This window comes from Pelophylax lessonae, assembly GCF_965119305.1.
Source record: "Pelophylax lessonae genome assembly, chromosome: 4".
In the NCBI taxonomy this organism is placed as follows: domain Eukaryota; kingdom Metazoa; phylum Chordata; class Amphibia; order Anura; family Ranidae; genus Pelophylax; species Pelophylax lessonae.
In genome coordinates, this window is record NC_138771.1 from 179,647,374 (window position 1) to 179,663,169 (window position 15,796).

The following is a 15,796-nucleotide window of genomic DNA, read 5'->3' on the forward strand; positions in this document are numbered from 1 at the left end:
CGGCGATGAGAGATGATCTCATATGTTTACATATGAGATCATCTCTCATTGGATGGTCCAATCACGTGGTGAATGGCCGCTGTGATTGGCCATTCACCACGATCGGTGATCGGCTGTGTCCAAGGGACACGGCCGACACAGATTCTCCCCGATGCGCGCTCGCGGGAGCGCGCGGGGAGCCTGCTTCTGGGAGGCCATTTAAAAACGGCCTCCCGAAAATTCGAGTCACCGCTGCAGCCATATATAGGCTGTAGCGCGGATGGGAGGAAGTTAAAGTATTATTCCAGATTTTGCTTTGAATAGTTCATTTAGTCCAAGCTGGTCCAAGAAAACAATTTCAATTAGAGAGCTGCTGTGTGTGCTGTAATGAATTGTAGTAGCATTAGATATAAAACAGTACGTGGTTCTATATTCTGACAGTAGTACGGGCAACTTTCAATCAAAAATGTCTTGGATTTGGAGTCTGCATTACTTTTTATGCTTTTTTCCCTTTTTTTTTCCCTTGGTGAATGGTCCAGTTTAGTCTGTATTTTTTTCAACTTCCCTTAACAAATCAAGCTGTTTTGCAAAAGTAGCAGCCAGACTGTTGAGACTAACCGTTTCCAAATTCCCACTGACAAGAGTGCTTACAGTGGTCAGCTTTTATTCATTTCTGTAAAACCTTAATCCCAAAAGGAAAAAAAAAGAAAATGTTGCTGTTACTGTTTAAAAGGTGTTAGCTGGAGTTCAGCTTTAATTTATTAGTCAAGTCCATCTAAATTTGTAAGTGCATCCAACACAACCCTCTCCCCAGATTGACAATGTGCTGTCTAAGGTGTGTCTGGTGCTTCTCCAGTGAAATTGAAACACTGAAAGCAGAGAGATGTGTTACTGGCTGGCAGGCGAAAATACAGAAAATAAGTCTTAATAAAGAAAATGAATGCAGTCACCACTAGGGATGATCGAACGGTTCGGGTCCACCATCGGTTTGGCCCGAACATTGGGTGTTCGAGGTTCGGCCGAATTTAGAACTTTTTGCCCAAAAAGTTCGGAATTCGGCAACCAGAACCGACCTAAATGCAATGCTTCAGGAAATGGGCTTTAAAAGCCCGTGATTGGACCAGAACCATTAGCAAAAGCCAATTGAGGGGGGAGGAGAATGCTAGGAATGTGATTGGAGTGACTAGGGGGTCCCTAGACCAATCATTAGTGAATACGCCCCCCAGTATATAAGATCGCCCCCGCCAAATTCCTAGCATTCTTGTACGGGACATGGAAGAGAGTGGAATGCTGTTCTGTTCTAATGTGTTACAAAGTGTCATTTAGCTATTTTTAGTGTGAGGAAAGGGATATCTAGTGTAGTTAGAGTGCTCCTTTACACTTAAGTTAGCTTCAAAAATTTAGTTTCTGTAGGGAAAGTGTTAAGTGTAAGGGGACCGTAGTGTAGTGTAGGGTTAACTGACAGTGACTGCTATGGAAGGGTGACAAAACCCTTCCATAGCAGGGTGACCGCTATAGAGAAATGATCATTTCTCTGAGTTGCTTCGGGACAGGAATATGGCTTCTCACCAGCCAAGCATTTTTCATGCTGCAGGGGCTGCCACTGCCAGTGCTTTTTTGAGGACATGTTGATGTCAGACATGACATCTGAACATGTGTATAGGGGGTATATATACACATATATGTCTGTATATATACCCCTAGACATATATAGGTGTGATAGTAGCAGAAATATATGCTTGCGCTAATGAAATCATTTACAGTAATATATTTCTGCTACTATCACACCTATATATGGCTAGGTGTCTATATACATATAATTATGTGTGTATATATACCACTATACACAAGTTCAGATGTTTTGCCTGCCTCAAAAGAATCCCCAAAAATGCCAAAAAAACGCTAGCGTCAAAAAAAAAAATGCCCAGGTGTGTTTTTGCTGGCGTTTTTTGGGGGGTTTTGGAGGCAGACAAAACATCTGAACTTGTGTATAGTGGTGTATATACACACATACATATATTTATATACACACCTAGACATATATAGGTGTGATAGTAGCAGAAATATATGCTTGCGCTAATGAAATCATTTACAGTAATATATTTCTGCTACTATCACACCTATATATGGCTAGGTGTCTATATACATATAATTATGTGTGTATATATACCACTATACACAAGTTCAGATGTTTTGCCTGCCTCAAAAGAACCCCAAAAAATGCCAAAAAAACGGTAGCATAACAAAAAATGCCCAGGTATGTTTTTGCTGGCATTTTTTGGGGGTTTTTGGAGGCAGGCAAAACATCAGAACTTGTGCACAGTACCACTATACACAAGTTCAGATGTTTTTCCTGACTGCAAAGAACCCAAAAAAATGCCTGCTATTAAACCGGCAAGGTGTGAAAACCGAGAAGAGAAGCCAACCCCCTGAGCTGAAAGTGTTCTAATACAAACAATCCTTTTTTTTTATGGTTCTGGACATGCTACAGAGCTGAAACTTCACAGGTACACCTGGATCATGATCAATGAGAGGATGGTGGCCATCCTCCAAGACAAAATGCACCTCTTCGAGAAGACTTGGGACCCCTGGGTGTGATACCTGGCGGGCTCTCCATAAACGGGGGGTACTCCCCTTATCACGGGATCAGGTGGCTTAATAAAGTCACCTGGGCCCTCCTTTCGTGGACCTGGACGCCGACTTTCTGTTTCTGTTTCTTCTACTCTACTCTTTGTTTCTGTTCTTTTTCATTTCCTCTTTGTTTTGTCCTTTCCCTCTTCTTTCACTTCTTTTCCCTTCATGCCCTCTTCCTTTCTCTATTACACAGTGATCAAAGCAGACGTGGTTATCCTTGGCCGTGAACCCCCTGCTACTACTTGACGGGGCTATTATCTATACTCGCCATGTCAATGGTTCTTTTGTATCGCTGCTGGAGGTGCAGATCTCCTATACATGCAATTGTTCAGTGGGCTGGGGGCTGGGTGACCGCTTCCCCCCTCGAAGCGCAGTGTGTTCCCCTGGGGGAGCCAGAGGGGGTGGGGTGGGGCCCAGCCAGGTTGGCATGGCTCCGGTCCATGGCAAGAGCCAGTGATATGTTGTTTTCAATGTGTATAACATAGCCTTATATCTCTCTGTTGACCATGTTAATGTTTAGTGTTAACCTATACTATGGTTGTTAACTGTATGCACCATGTGTGTTACTTCTTCTTACAAAATTAATAAACATATTGAAATCTAAAAAATGAGAGAATGGCTTTTCACATAGCCACAAGAGCATTGGCCAAAGTCAAAGAGCTCAGATGCAGCTCTACAGTTTTTACTTAGCTGTGATGCATTGCCATGTGAATGACAAGTGCAGTACCAAAAAGAACAATGGCCAATTTAATCGGGACTGCATTTAACCACTTAAGCCCCGGAAGATTTTACCCCCTTCCTGACCAGGGCCTATTTTGCGATTCGGCACTGCATGAATTTAACGGACAATTGCGCGGTTGTGCGACACTGTACCCAAATTAAATTGACATTCTTTTTTCCCATAAACAGAGCTTTCTTTTGGTGGTATTTGATCACCTGTGCGATTTTTTGATCATGCGCTATAAACAAAAAAAGGGCGACAATTTTGCAAAAATAACAATATTTTTCACATTTTTTTATATGAAATTCCCCCCAAAAAAATGTAAAAATCAAAATTTTTTTACATTTTATTCCAATTTGTTTTCTGCTACATATGTTTGGTAAAAAAATCGCAAAAAGCGTATTTTGATTGGTTTGCGCAAAAGTTATTGCGTTTACTAAGGGAAAGATTTTTGTCATTTTTATTGTTTTTTTTTAACGAGTAATGGTGGCAATCTGCGTTTTTTTTGTGGGACTGCGACATTGCGGCAGACAGTTCGGACCCTTGACTGACATTTTTGACACTTTTGGGGGTACCTGTGACATATGCACTGTTACTGTAAAAATGACACTGGGAGGGAAGGGGTTAACTTTATTGGAGAGGGAGGGGTTAAGTGTGTCCCTAGGGGCATGCTTCTAACTGTGATTGGATGTGGCTGTGTGTGTAACAGCAGAGATCAACGGTCCTACATAGCAGGACCGTATGATCTGTGCTGTTACAAAAGGGAGAATGACAGGCGGCTTTGTTTACATTAGCCACCTGCCTTTCTCCCGCTGTAACCGACGATGGTGAATGACTGGCGGACATCGGGTCCTCCGGTCACTCGCGTGGGGGGGCATGAGCGAGCGGGAGCCGGAGCGTGCCTCCAGTGCCGTGCGCTCGCTCCCTAGAGCCTCACAGGCTAGCGACGTAGTACTACGTTGCTTTGCCTGTGAGGGGCTGACTGCCGACGTAAATAGTCGTTAGGCAGTCGGCAAGTGGTTAATAGAATCCCATTCCACAGGAAATTTAAATATCAAAGGTTACTTAAAAGGGCAACACACAGTGCGGCTGATTTACTAACCTGGAGAGAGCACAATCTGGTGCAGCTGTGCATGGTAGCCAATAATAAGCTTCTAACTTTAGCTTGTTCAAAAAAGCTTTGACAAAAATACCTAGAAGCTGATTGGTTTCTATGCAGAGCTACACCAGATTTTGAATTCTCCAGGTTTAGTATATCAACCCCAGTATGTTTATGGGCAATAGTCATAAATCATAGATCACATATCAGAATCAGAATACTGTATTTCGTTGTACAGAGCTCAAAAATGATATGGCACCCATATGGATTTGAGGTTAGTTTTTCTGGTTCAATCATTTTTCAGCTATGGTTCTATTAACTAGGAACACTTATTTTGCAGTTAATTTTAAATTCCATTCGTTAAAAAAAAATGCACACACAGCAGCAAGAATCCACTGAATTATGTATACTGCTAAATAATGAAATAATTCTGGATATGTCACTATTTCTTTAAACCCAATTAAACTAAATCCTGACTTGTTTTAGCAGGTCTGTAACAGAATATAAATTTATTAGCAATAACATAGCAGTTAGCTTCCATCCAACATAATGTCTGAGAAGCATAGTGCGTCTCATCACCTGCTGTGGAAATTAGTAGCGCTTTCATCATTTTTCCTGCCAGGTCATGCAATAGAAACAACTGATTTAACAAGTTGGGTCTTAGCAGTAATATCTTGCTAATAACTCAATTTATAAAAGAATATGCAGTGCTTCTACAAAGCTCATTAACTCTGCAAGTTATGAAAGAAGGTAAGCATTTCCATGGTTTGTAATTTCCTGCACATACTAGGGTCCAAAAGTGTGTTACTCTACGGTTGCAGGATATATTCTATCACATTTTTATCCACAACTATACTTTTAACTTGTGCCTAGAAAGCTTTCGGATTTAGATTTTATAATTTTCATTTTGAGTTACATAAGTGAGTGTTAACATAATTGTTTGAATATTTGGACAATTGCCATACAAATTTATTACAGATTAAATAGGGCTCCAAATCTATCATAATTTTTTTTTACTTGTGTTAGATAGAATATGGGATGGTGAAAATGTTTTCATTCACTATATTACCAAAAATATTGGGATGCCTACCTTTACATGCACAGGAACTTTAATGGCATCCCAGTCTTAGTCCGTAGGGTTCAATATTGCGTTGGCCCACCCTTTGTGGCTATAACAGCTTCAACTCTTCTGGAAAGGCTGTCAACAAGGTTTAGAAATGTGTCTATGGGAATGTTTGACCATTCTTCCAGAAGCGCATTTCAGCTGTCTGCTGAAAACGGGTCACAGGAGGGCAGAAAGAATTGCACTCCTGTGATCCACAGGAGAGGTACAGCCATGTGAACTTTGGCTGTACTTCTCCTTTAAGGCAAATGTTCATTTGCTTATCAAAAAATATGGATGAATTTCCGCTCACTTTGCATACCCAGCCATATCCAAGGGATATTAGAAAAACAGGATTTTTCTGACACCTGACTGGATGATTAAAGTTTCCTAAAATCTGTCTACATTTACTAGTTACATGAGCACTTTATCATCATAATCAACACCTTCCAATAATTTTTTTTTAGGAAGTACTAATAATATGATTTGCATATGTTGTCACTTTGAAAAATATTGGCTTATAAAGACATAACTGCTTTTTGTTTGTGTCTGGTGGCCAAGGAATTACTAGCTGTCTGTGTTACACTATGTCAATTATGTGAACTTGAGTTAATTGAAGTGAAAATGGTGCTCTGTACTAAGGGAGCACATGGTTCATCGAGCGTTACATTCCCTGAAAGATTTTCTGTAAGTGTTGTCATTTTTCAAGCTGTAGGTCTATATTCCACAGGGATAACCTGAAATTAGAAACATATTTTAGTTTTGTCCTTCTGTGACATCCAGCTCTCAGCCAAAATTTCGCATGAGGTCATTTGGGATATTTCTGTTGAATGAGAGAGTATCGCTGATAGAACATCTGTAGTGACTCAAACAGTGTCAGCATTATGTTGTCACCTGATACATATAAATTCAGTAATATTAAGTGACAGTTAAAAACTGTATAGAATAAAAGCAAGAGCAAATAATGTACTTATTGTAGTTACTGTATCATGTTGATGGTGCAGAGATAAGTGTGGAATTGGTGCTTATGAAGGCACTTGGCCAGTTTGTACTGATGTTTAAAAATTTCAAAACTACTAGTTTTCAGTGATTATTGTATGTTGAGTAACTGAAAGGGTCAATCAAACCAAATTGTATTGTAAAATTGTATTATACTTTAATATCCGGTAGAGAGTTAGAGAGTTACTGTAAGAATACAAATTGAATGGTTGGTACAAGGCTATGCCGAACCAGCCCAAAATCCCTTCCCCACTGAATTCATGAAAGAAACAACTATAGGTGTCCCTGGGGAATTTGAGTGGAAGGGCTGGAGATGGTAAGTGTAGTAATGAAAGGTATAGAAAAGAATATATAAAATTTCAACATTTATTGATTTATATTAAAATTCAACAAAATACAATATAATGTTGAATTTTAATATAAATCAATAAATGTTGAAATTTTATATATTCTTTTCTATACCTTTCATTACTACACTTACCATCTCCAGCCCTTCCACTCAAATTCCCCAGGGACACCTATAGTTGTTTCTTTACTGTAAGAATACAGGAGATTCAAAAAGACTAGCTTATGGCTTCTTATACCTCTCAGGTACGTAATCTGAACTGTCATATCTGTACCAACAGCTCCTATCATGTGGTCTCTATAACCCTGTTGGAGATAAAACATGATTCAAAAAGAGTTTGGATTAGTCTACAGGCAAAGTAAACATTTGTTGAAGGTAACCACAGGCAGCTCATTTGTCTGAAAGACCAAGTTAAAAAAAAATTGCTTCATCAACTCATCTGCCCACTTATGCAACTTCTTACATGTATTGTATTTTTCATGACTTAAGCCCCGTACACACGCATCGATTATTGGCCGGGAATTTTCGGCCAATGTCCGATCGGCCGATTTTCGGCTTGTTAGTACGATGCTTCCGACAACCGACTCCGACTTTTCGGCCGAAAAAAATCTGGTGTGCAGGCTATAAATTTTTTGTTGGCCGTCAACACAACGGCCGATTTTCCGTCAGTCAGTACAGATTTCGGCAGACAAAAATCTGATGAGCAAGACTGGGCATGCTCAGAGAAGAAAAAACACACGGAAAGTAAACCAGCACATGACATCACTTCTGAAGTAGATTTTTGTTGGCAGAGAAAATTTGTGTGCAGTCTAGGCACATTCCAACCAACAAAACACCACTCTGGACAAAAGTCGGACGATCGGTCGGCCGATAATCGTTGCGTGTGTACGAGGCATTAGTCTTTGGATTCATTGCTGATATGGTGAAATCTTTTAAAGACTGGTCTTTCCAGAACCTACCTATGGTTGGGTCTGGTCACCCATGTGTGTGTATGTAGACAATTTAAACATTGGTGATAGCATCCATTTAACCACTTTACCGCTGCTCACTAGAGCTCTACTGCGGCAAAGTGGTTTGATAACGTCTGGCGACGTAGACCTACATCGCCAGACATTCCCCTCTCTGTCTCACAGCGGGAGTCGGGCCAGGGGAGGAGCAGTGGCGAATCGGGGAATGGAGTCTGGAGATCCACCCGCTTGTGTAGGCAGAACCTGCGATCTGTCCCTGTGTCACTCAGTCACCTTCCCCCACACATGTCAGTAAGCACCAGGCATACATTAACCCCTCCCTCTCCAATAAAATTAACCCCTTCCCTGCCAGTATCATTTTTACAGTAACAGTGCATATTTATAGCACTGATTACTGTAGTAATGTCACTGGTACCCCCAAAAGTGTCAAAAATGTCAGTCAAGGGTACGATCTGTCCGCCGCAATTTTGCAGTCCGGCTAAAAACAACGCAGATCACCGCCATTACTCGTTAAAAAAAAAACGCCAAAAACTACAGAAATCTTTCCCTTAGTTAGTAAACGCAATAACTTTTGCGCAAACCAATCAAAATACGCTTATTGCGTTTTTTTTACCAAAAATATGTAGCAGAAAACAAATTGGCCTAAAATGATAAAAAATTTAGATTTTTACATTTTTTTTGGGGGGGAATTTCATATAAAAAAATGTGAAAAATATTATTATTTTTTCAAAATTGTCGCTTTTTTTTTGTTTATAGCGCAAAAAGTAAAAATCGCACAGGTGATCAAATACCACCAAAAGAAAGCTCTATTTGTGGGAAAAAAAGGACGCAAATTTTGTTTGGGTACGGCATTGCATGACCGCGCAATTGTCAGTTAAAGTTGCCGAATCGCAAAATGTGGCCCAGACGTAAGACAGCAAAATCCTCTGGTGGTAAAGTGGTAAAAGTGTATCACTTTTTAATATTGAATTGTATTGTATCATGCACAAATTAAACACCTTAACATCCTTTGTTATGCAAGAGTTAGGTTAGATGGGTAGATACACAGAAATTGACAATGCACATGAGAATATCATGTATTAATTCAGTACTTTAACATACTGTCACCACACAGCTTATAATATTATGTGTATTAAGAAATCTTGGTGCGTGTCCTTATTTTAATTACTCATATGCAGAAGACATAAATAATGATTTTTTTTTTTGCTTTCTCAGCAGACTAGCTATTTTTTTTTTTAGTTGTAATAGAAAATATATAGAAAATACTTCTAAAACGAAAGTACCTTTCGAACGTTTCTTTTATTGACTTAAGAGCGCCCAAGGATTTGCTGGTAGCTGTGCTATTTTTCCTTACAGTACTGACCGACTTTCTATTATGTTCCTTAGGTTATTAAATATGCTATTTGTTATCTGTGTACTGCATTTTAAATTTGGGTAGAGCAAGACCTTATGCCTGGATAAAGGAAAGTGCAGATGTAACTATTGGTTATGGTGCAGGAATACCAAGATACTTTCAAATAAGATACTGAATAAGATTTTACATATATGTGCAATTCAGTAAAATGCACAGCTAGCAGAAAGTTTACTGTTAGGATGGCCCACACCAATGATACATGCATTTTGTGTAAGACATCTAAAGGAAATTGTTGTAAAATGGAAGTTTACTATTTATTCAATGTAAACCGGAAAACATTTAAATATATGACTTATTCTTGCAAGAACCAAACAAGATTTAAAGTGACTCACCTGTATGGAGACACTGCTATAGGAGCCACCAATGACTCCAGCGATAAGTAATGGGCTGTTTCCTTGAATGGCAAGTGAGCCGTCTGGACAAACATATTCTGCCTCATCCACCTTGGTCAATGAAGCCCTTACAAACTCCAGTGACTGTTCCAGAGCATAGGTGTCCCTAGAACAGGTATCCAGAATATGAACGCCTAGTTTTACTCCAGGTAGTAGTGTGCTGTCTCTGTTAATCTGATCAATAGCAAATAGCATGGCTTCCAAACGCTGGATACCTCGATCCTCATTGATTCTGCCGCATTCTTCACTTCCTGTGCCTTTTTCATTTATTGGAAATAAACCTCCTAAGACAAGGTCTCCCTCAATCTTTATTTCTTTCCTCACAAAATTGTGATCACTTGAAGAAAGCAAAACTCCTTTGGAAAATAAGGCCAAAACAAATACCTGAAGGCTGGCAAAAGTCTTCATGATTTTGCTTCTTGGTATAAATGTGGTAAAATCTAATTATTTTTCTTCCATAGCAGAATCATTTAGCTTGTTGCTGTGATGATACATCCCTAAAGAGAAATAATGAAAGTAAAGAGAAATAATAAAATTAGATAGTATGCCATCCATACCAAAGTAAGACAACGTGAAAAGTGTTTCTGTTGCCGCTAGAAACCTGATACTATTATGCAAATTTTTAGTTCGGCTAAGAAAATGTTAAAAATAATATGAATGCTTAACCGAGAAATAAAGACATTAGATACATGAGGCTGGCATTAATTCTCTTTTTTATTTTTTTTATTTTAGCATACACTCTGGCGTAGATTTACCATTAGGTATAGTGAGCATATGTCTATAGGCAATATCGGCAAAAAGGAGGCTTTTGGCTGTTTATCCACTGACCACTCCTTTTTTTTCAATTTTAAGTGCAAATAACAAACTCATAATTGGCTATTTACACATTATCACAGCATTCTACATCAACTTAGGATCAGGAAATCAAGGGAATATTTGGTTTAAAAGAATTGATCCTAGTAGAGGTTGTGTGCCCACAATGTTCCCCAACTCACCTATAAAACAATTTTATTTAAACACAATTTTGCTTTGTAACATTAAAATTATATAAAAAAAAAAAAAACAATAACAATTTCAAACTATTATTTGAAAGTTTATTGTGATTTGAACAAATGGTTGGAACACATTTTATGTACGTAACTGAATGCTTCACTGTATCTATTTGTTTATTTGGTAGTTTATGTGCTGTAACTGCACACTTTGCAGTAGGAGCTGCTCTGATGGGGGGTCATCATTATTTTTAGAGTGACATCAAAAGTAGCGTGGGGATATTTAAAGTGGTTTTAAACTTTCTGTGTTTTTTAAATAAAAATAACAAACATTTCTTACCTGCTCTGTGCAATAGTTTTGCAAAGAGCAGCCCCGATCCTCTTCTGGGGTCCCCTGCCGGCACTCCAAGCCCCTCATCCTCATCGGGTGCCCCCACAGAAATCCGCTTTCTCTGTGCGGGTTCACTCCAAAGTTCCACTGCTGCAACTATTGACACAGACAGCAGGACTCGTCCCCGCCCCCACTCCCATGTCACAGGATTTGATTGACAGCAGAGGGAGCCAAGGGATCCTGCTGCTATCAATCTGTCCAATGAGGAGAGAGACAGCGGCTGGAGCCGCTGCGCTTGTGCACATCGCTGGATAAGATCAGGCACAGGTAAGAAATGCATGGAATGCATTAAAGGAGTTGTAAAGTCAGGAAGGTTTTTTTTATCTTAATGCATTATATGCATTAACATTAGAAAGCCTTCTGTGTGTAACAGCCCACCCAGAGCCCCTAATATTTACCTTTCCCCTCTCTGTCCAGCGATGTCCACGAGTCCTTTGGCGGTCCTGGGACTGTCCCTCCTGATCGGCTGAGATAATGCCGCGACACCATTGAATCCTGTGGCTGTCAATCAAAGTTAGTAAGCCATACAGGAGAAAGAGGGGGTGGGGCCAAATGGCAGCTCTGTGTCTGAATGGACACACAGAGCTGCAGCTCGGCTCGCTGTGGGGGCACTCGATAGGAGGGACCAGGAGCAGGAACGAGGGACCTGACAAGAGGAGGATCTGGGCTGCGCTGTGCAAAACCAACTGCACAAAGCATGTTTGTTATTATTATTTTTTTTTTTTTTTTTTAAATAAGGAGACTTTACAATCACTTTAAGGTGAAAAACCTTAAGGTTTTAGAAGCACTTATATTCTTTAAAGGAAAAAAATGTATCAAATCACTTCAACTGTTAAACACATTCAAGTCCATGAAGATTTCCAGATAGGACGTTTATATTGTTAAGGCAGTAGTAAAACTGTACTTTGAACTTGTACATACAGGTAAGCTTATAATAAGGCTTACCTGTAGGTACAGTGAATATCTCCAAAACGTGAGTTGTTTAGGAGATATTTGCATGGGGCACAGCAAGTGACATCACTGGCGCATGTGCTGTAAACCATGACCGTGATTTAAACCACCTGGGGCCCATGGTTTTTTATTTTTTTATTAAATAACAAGTTTACTACTACTTTAACCACTTGCCGACCAGTCACGTTGACTGTACTGCGGCAAAGTGGCTCGTTATCGTCTGGCGACGTAGACCTATGTCAGCAGACATCCCCCTCTCTCGGCGGAATTCAGTTACAGCAGGAGTCGGGCCAGGGGAGGAGCGGCGGTGATCACCGCTGCTCTTCCCCGATCGTCGGGGACCTTGTGTGGAAATCTGCCCGCTTGTGTAAACAAAGCGGGCGGATCTCCTAAGTGACAGGCAGTGTCAGATTGCAGGGTTCAGCATAGCTGAACCTGCGATCTGTCCCTGTGTCACTCAGTCACCTCCCCCCACACACGTCAGTAAGCACCAGGCATACATTAACCCCTCCCTCTCCAATAAAAATTAATCCCCACAAAAAAAAAATTAACCCCTTCCCTGCCAGTGTAATTTTTACAGTAACAGTGCATATGTATAGCACTGATTACTGTAGTAATGTCACTGGTACCCCCAAAAGTGTAAAAAATGTCAGTCAAGGGTCCGATCTGTCCGCCGCAATGTCGCAGTCCCGCAAAAAAAAAATCGCAGATCGCCGCCATTACTCGTTAAAAAAAAAACACCAAAAATGACATAAATCTTTCCCTTAGTTAGTAAACGCAATAACTTTTGCGCAAACCAATCAAAATACGCTTATTGCGATTTTTTTTTTACCAAAAATATGTAGCAGAAAACAAATTGGCTTAAAATTATAAAAAATTTTGATTTTTACATTTTTTTGGGGGGAATTTCATATAGAAAATGTAAAAAATATTGTTATTTTTTCAAAATTGTCGCTATTTTTTTGTTTATAGCGCAAAAAGTAAAAATCGCACAGGTGATCAAATACCACCAAAAGAAAGCTCTATTTGTGGGGAAAAAAGGACATAAATTTAATTTGGGTACAGCATTGCACGACCGCACAATTGTCCGTTAAAATAACGCAGTGCCGAATCTTAAAATATGGCCTGGTCAGGAATGGGGTAAAACATTCTGGTCATAAATCGGTTAAAAATACGCTCATTGAGAATTTTTTTGTCAAAGACATGTAGCTAAATACATTTTGGCCTAAATATATGACAAAAATTGAATATATTGGATATTTTTTAACTGTCAAAGTAGAAAAATATTGTTATTTTTTCAAAATTGTCGCATTTTTTAATTAATATCGCAAAAAATGAAAATCGCACAGGTGATCAAATACCACCAAAAGAAAGCTCTGTTTGTGGGAAAAAAAGGACATAAATTTTGTTTGGGTACAGCTTTGCATGACCGCGCAATTGTCAGTTAAAGTCACACAGTGCCGAATCGCAAAAAGTGGCCTGGACGTAAGACAGCAAAATCCTCCGGTGGTAAAGTGGTTAACTGACATATTTTGAATTTGTGTTACTGTGTGTGCTGTTCTGCTTCATGCAACAGTAGGTATGTGGAACTTGATTTTAAAGTCTCCGTAAAGGGATTTAAACTCTTACGGTTGTTATGAACAGCGATAATGAAGCTACTGAAGTTCACAGTTGTTACATTAGGATTTGCAGAAGTGATTACAGAATGTATTAATAGTGCAATGCATTAGGCTAGCAACTACATTTTATCCTGCGTATTTTTACTGAAGAAAAGCCTATCATTTTTGAATAAAGAACACTTCTCTGAGATTTATCTTTAAACACAGGCATATACAGTATGACATGGTATGTGGCTACCAGGTTCATTGTGGCTGTTTCACATCATTGGTGGCTCTTGATTTATTAATAGTGCAATGCATTAGGCTAGTAGCTAAAATTTACCCTTCCCTTGTGTACCGAAGAAAAGCCAATCATTTTGCCATGAATAAAGAACACTGCTCTGGGATTTATCTTTAAACCTAGGCATATACTGTATGACATCGTATGCGGCTACCAGGTTCATTGTGGCTGTTTCACTTCATTAGTGGCTCTTGATTTCTATCACACAGACCTTATTAGTAAGAAAAGAAAAGAAAAAGAAGCAAAAACTGATGAGCGAATATAGCAGGTGCACTGACAGGTGAGCATAAGTTGTGCTTGGGGGGGACTTAAAGGATAACTATACTTTTGTCTTTAATTATGCAAAAGTATAATTAATTGGGGTTCCTTAGGGGCATCGATTTCTTCATTTTCCATACATTTTATGCAAACAGGGTTGAATGAAAAGAAGTTTCTTATTATCATTAATATAAATCCTTCATAGTGATTTTTTACAAACATTATGTTGGTATTTCCATGAATATAGCGTAGGCTAAATTAGAATATATCTGGTTTATTTTGTCATATCTTTTGCAAACTTGATCCATCACAAGCAATACAATGTCAGATGTGCATTTATAGCATGTGCTTCCAAAAGGATAATGATGGATGGATTATAATTACTGCAGCAGCATTTTATGCAGGTGTTACTGGAATGACTATGGGATTTGAAAGCAGCGCATTTGCACATTTAAGACTAAGCAAACTCATTCGGTCAAACAATAACTTCAATGGATACTAGCACTTGCTTCAGGGTATAATCCAACTTGGAGATTTAATTAGGAAAATGTCCTTGGTAGATTGTCACATAAGGAAACAAATATGTCCATTAAAATTAATGAGACTACGTGTACAAGCATTAGCAATAGCGACGGACATGTGGTAATCAACATTTGGCATCGCTGAGCAGAAAAAAAAAACAACCATTTGCGAACAGAAATTTTTTGGCATGCTAAGAAACCAGTTTATGTCATTGTATTGTAATAGTGTAGACTGTAAAATAATATTGACAGGCTTTCCTAAACATATGGTAACCTAAAACAATTTTATTTTATGCATTCTGGCTACAATGAGCAACTGCACAACATGCTGAAAAGAACTGGGTGAACAATCTGTAAGTGATTGATTCATCTACTTGGTATATAGACGTTACCACCACTTTTATTAAGATTTTTTATTGCACAGTATAAAGCCATGTACTCAAAAATAGGCACTTTTTGGTGTATAACAATAGGGAAAATATGGGAAACACAAATAACACGCAAAAACAGTGAATAAGTGATTAATATTTAATTATAAAGTTACTCTTAGGCTTTATGTACCCGGGATGTTTTTTAAAAGTCCCTTGAATGCTGGAATTTAAAGGACGTTTAAAACGTCCGTTGTGTCGCGTTAGCGGGCGTTTAGCGGGCGTTTGCGTTTAGAACCGTTTCTAGAGGTCAAAAAATCATTCCCCTTTAAAATGGAAAAATGGCGTTTGAAACGCCGGGAAACACAGGTTCGAACGCAAATAATTGCTTTCCAAAAAACGTCACTGAACTCAACTGCCTGCAAATGACTGTAAACGACCCTGTGTACATAGACAGATAAGATAACATGGAGGTGGGTTCAGGGGCTTCTGAAAAAAACGCCCAACTGCTCCTAAACGGCTGTTTACAAGTTGCAGTGTACATGGACCCTTAAACTGGAGAACTATAACAAAATTTAAAAATAGAGTCCAAAAGTCCAAATTTTTGGATTTTGTTATAGTACTCCGGTTTAAGAGTACTTCCCTTTATAACTAATTATTAGTCACTTATTCACTGTTTTTGCGCGCTCTTGGTGTTTCACATATTTTGGTGGCATTTTCCCTATTGTTATACACCAAAAAGTGCCTATTTTTGAGTACCGTACA

General features: G+C 39.0%; 1 protein-coding gene across 2 annotated transcripts in view; it reads right to left on the reverse strand.

The window, feature by feature from the left end:
• Positions 1-15,796, reverse strand: part of GRM3 (glutamate metabotropic receptor 3) — a 400,891-nt gene that overhangs the window by 131,061 nt on the left and 254,034 nt on the right. The window contains exon 2 of one of the 2 annotated variants that reach the window (XM_082253205.1): positions 10,039-10,151. In XM_082253205.1, coding sequence (XP_082109331.1) covers positions 10,039-10,062 — 24 coding nt within the window. In that variant the 5' untranslated portion in view covers positions 10,063-10,151. Of the gene's footprint in view, positions 1-9,594; positions 10,152-15,796 lie in introns of both variants that reach the window. The other variant, XM_082253204.1, reaches the window with a different exon arrangement.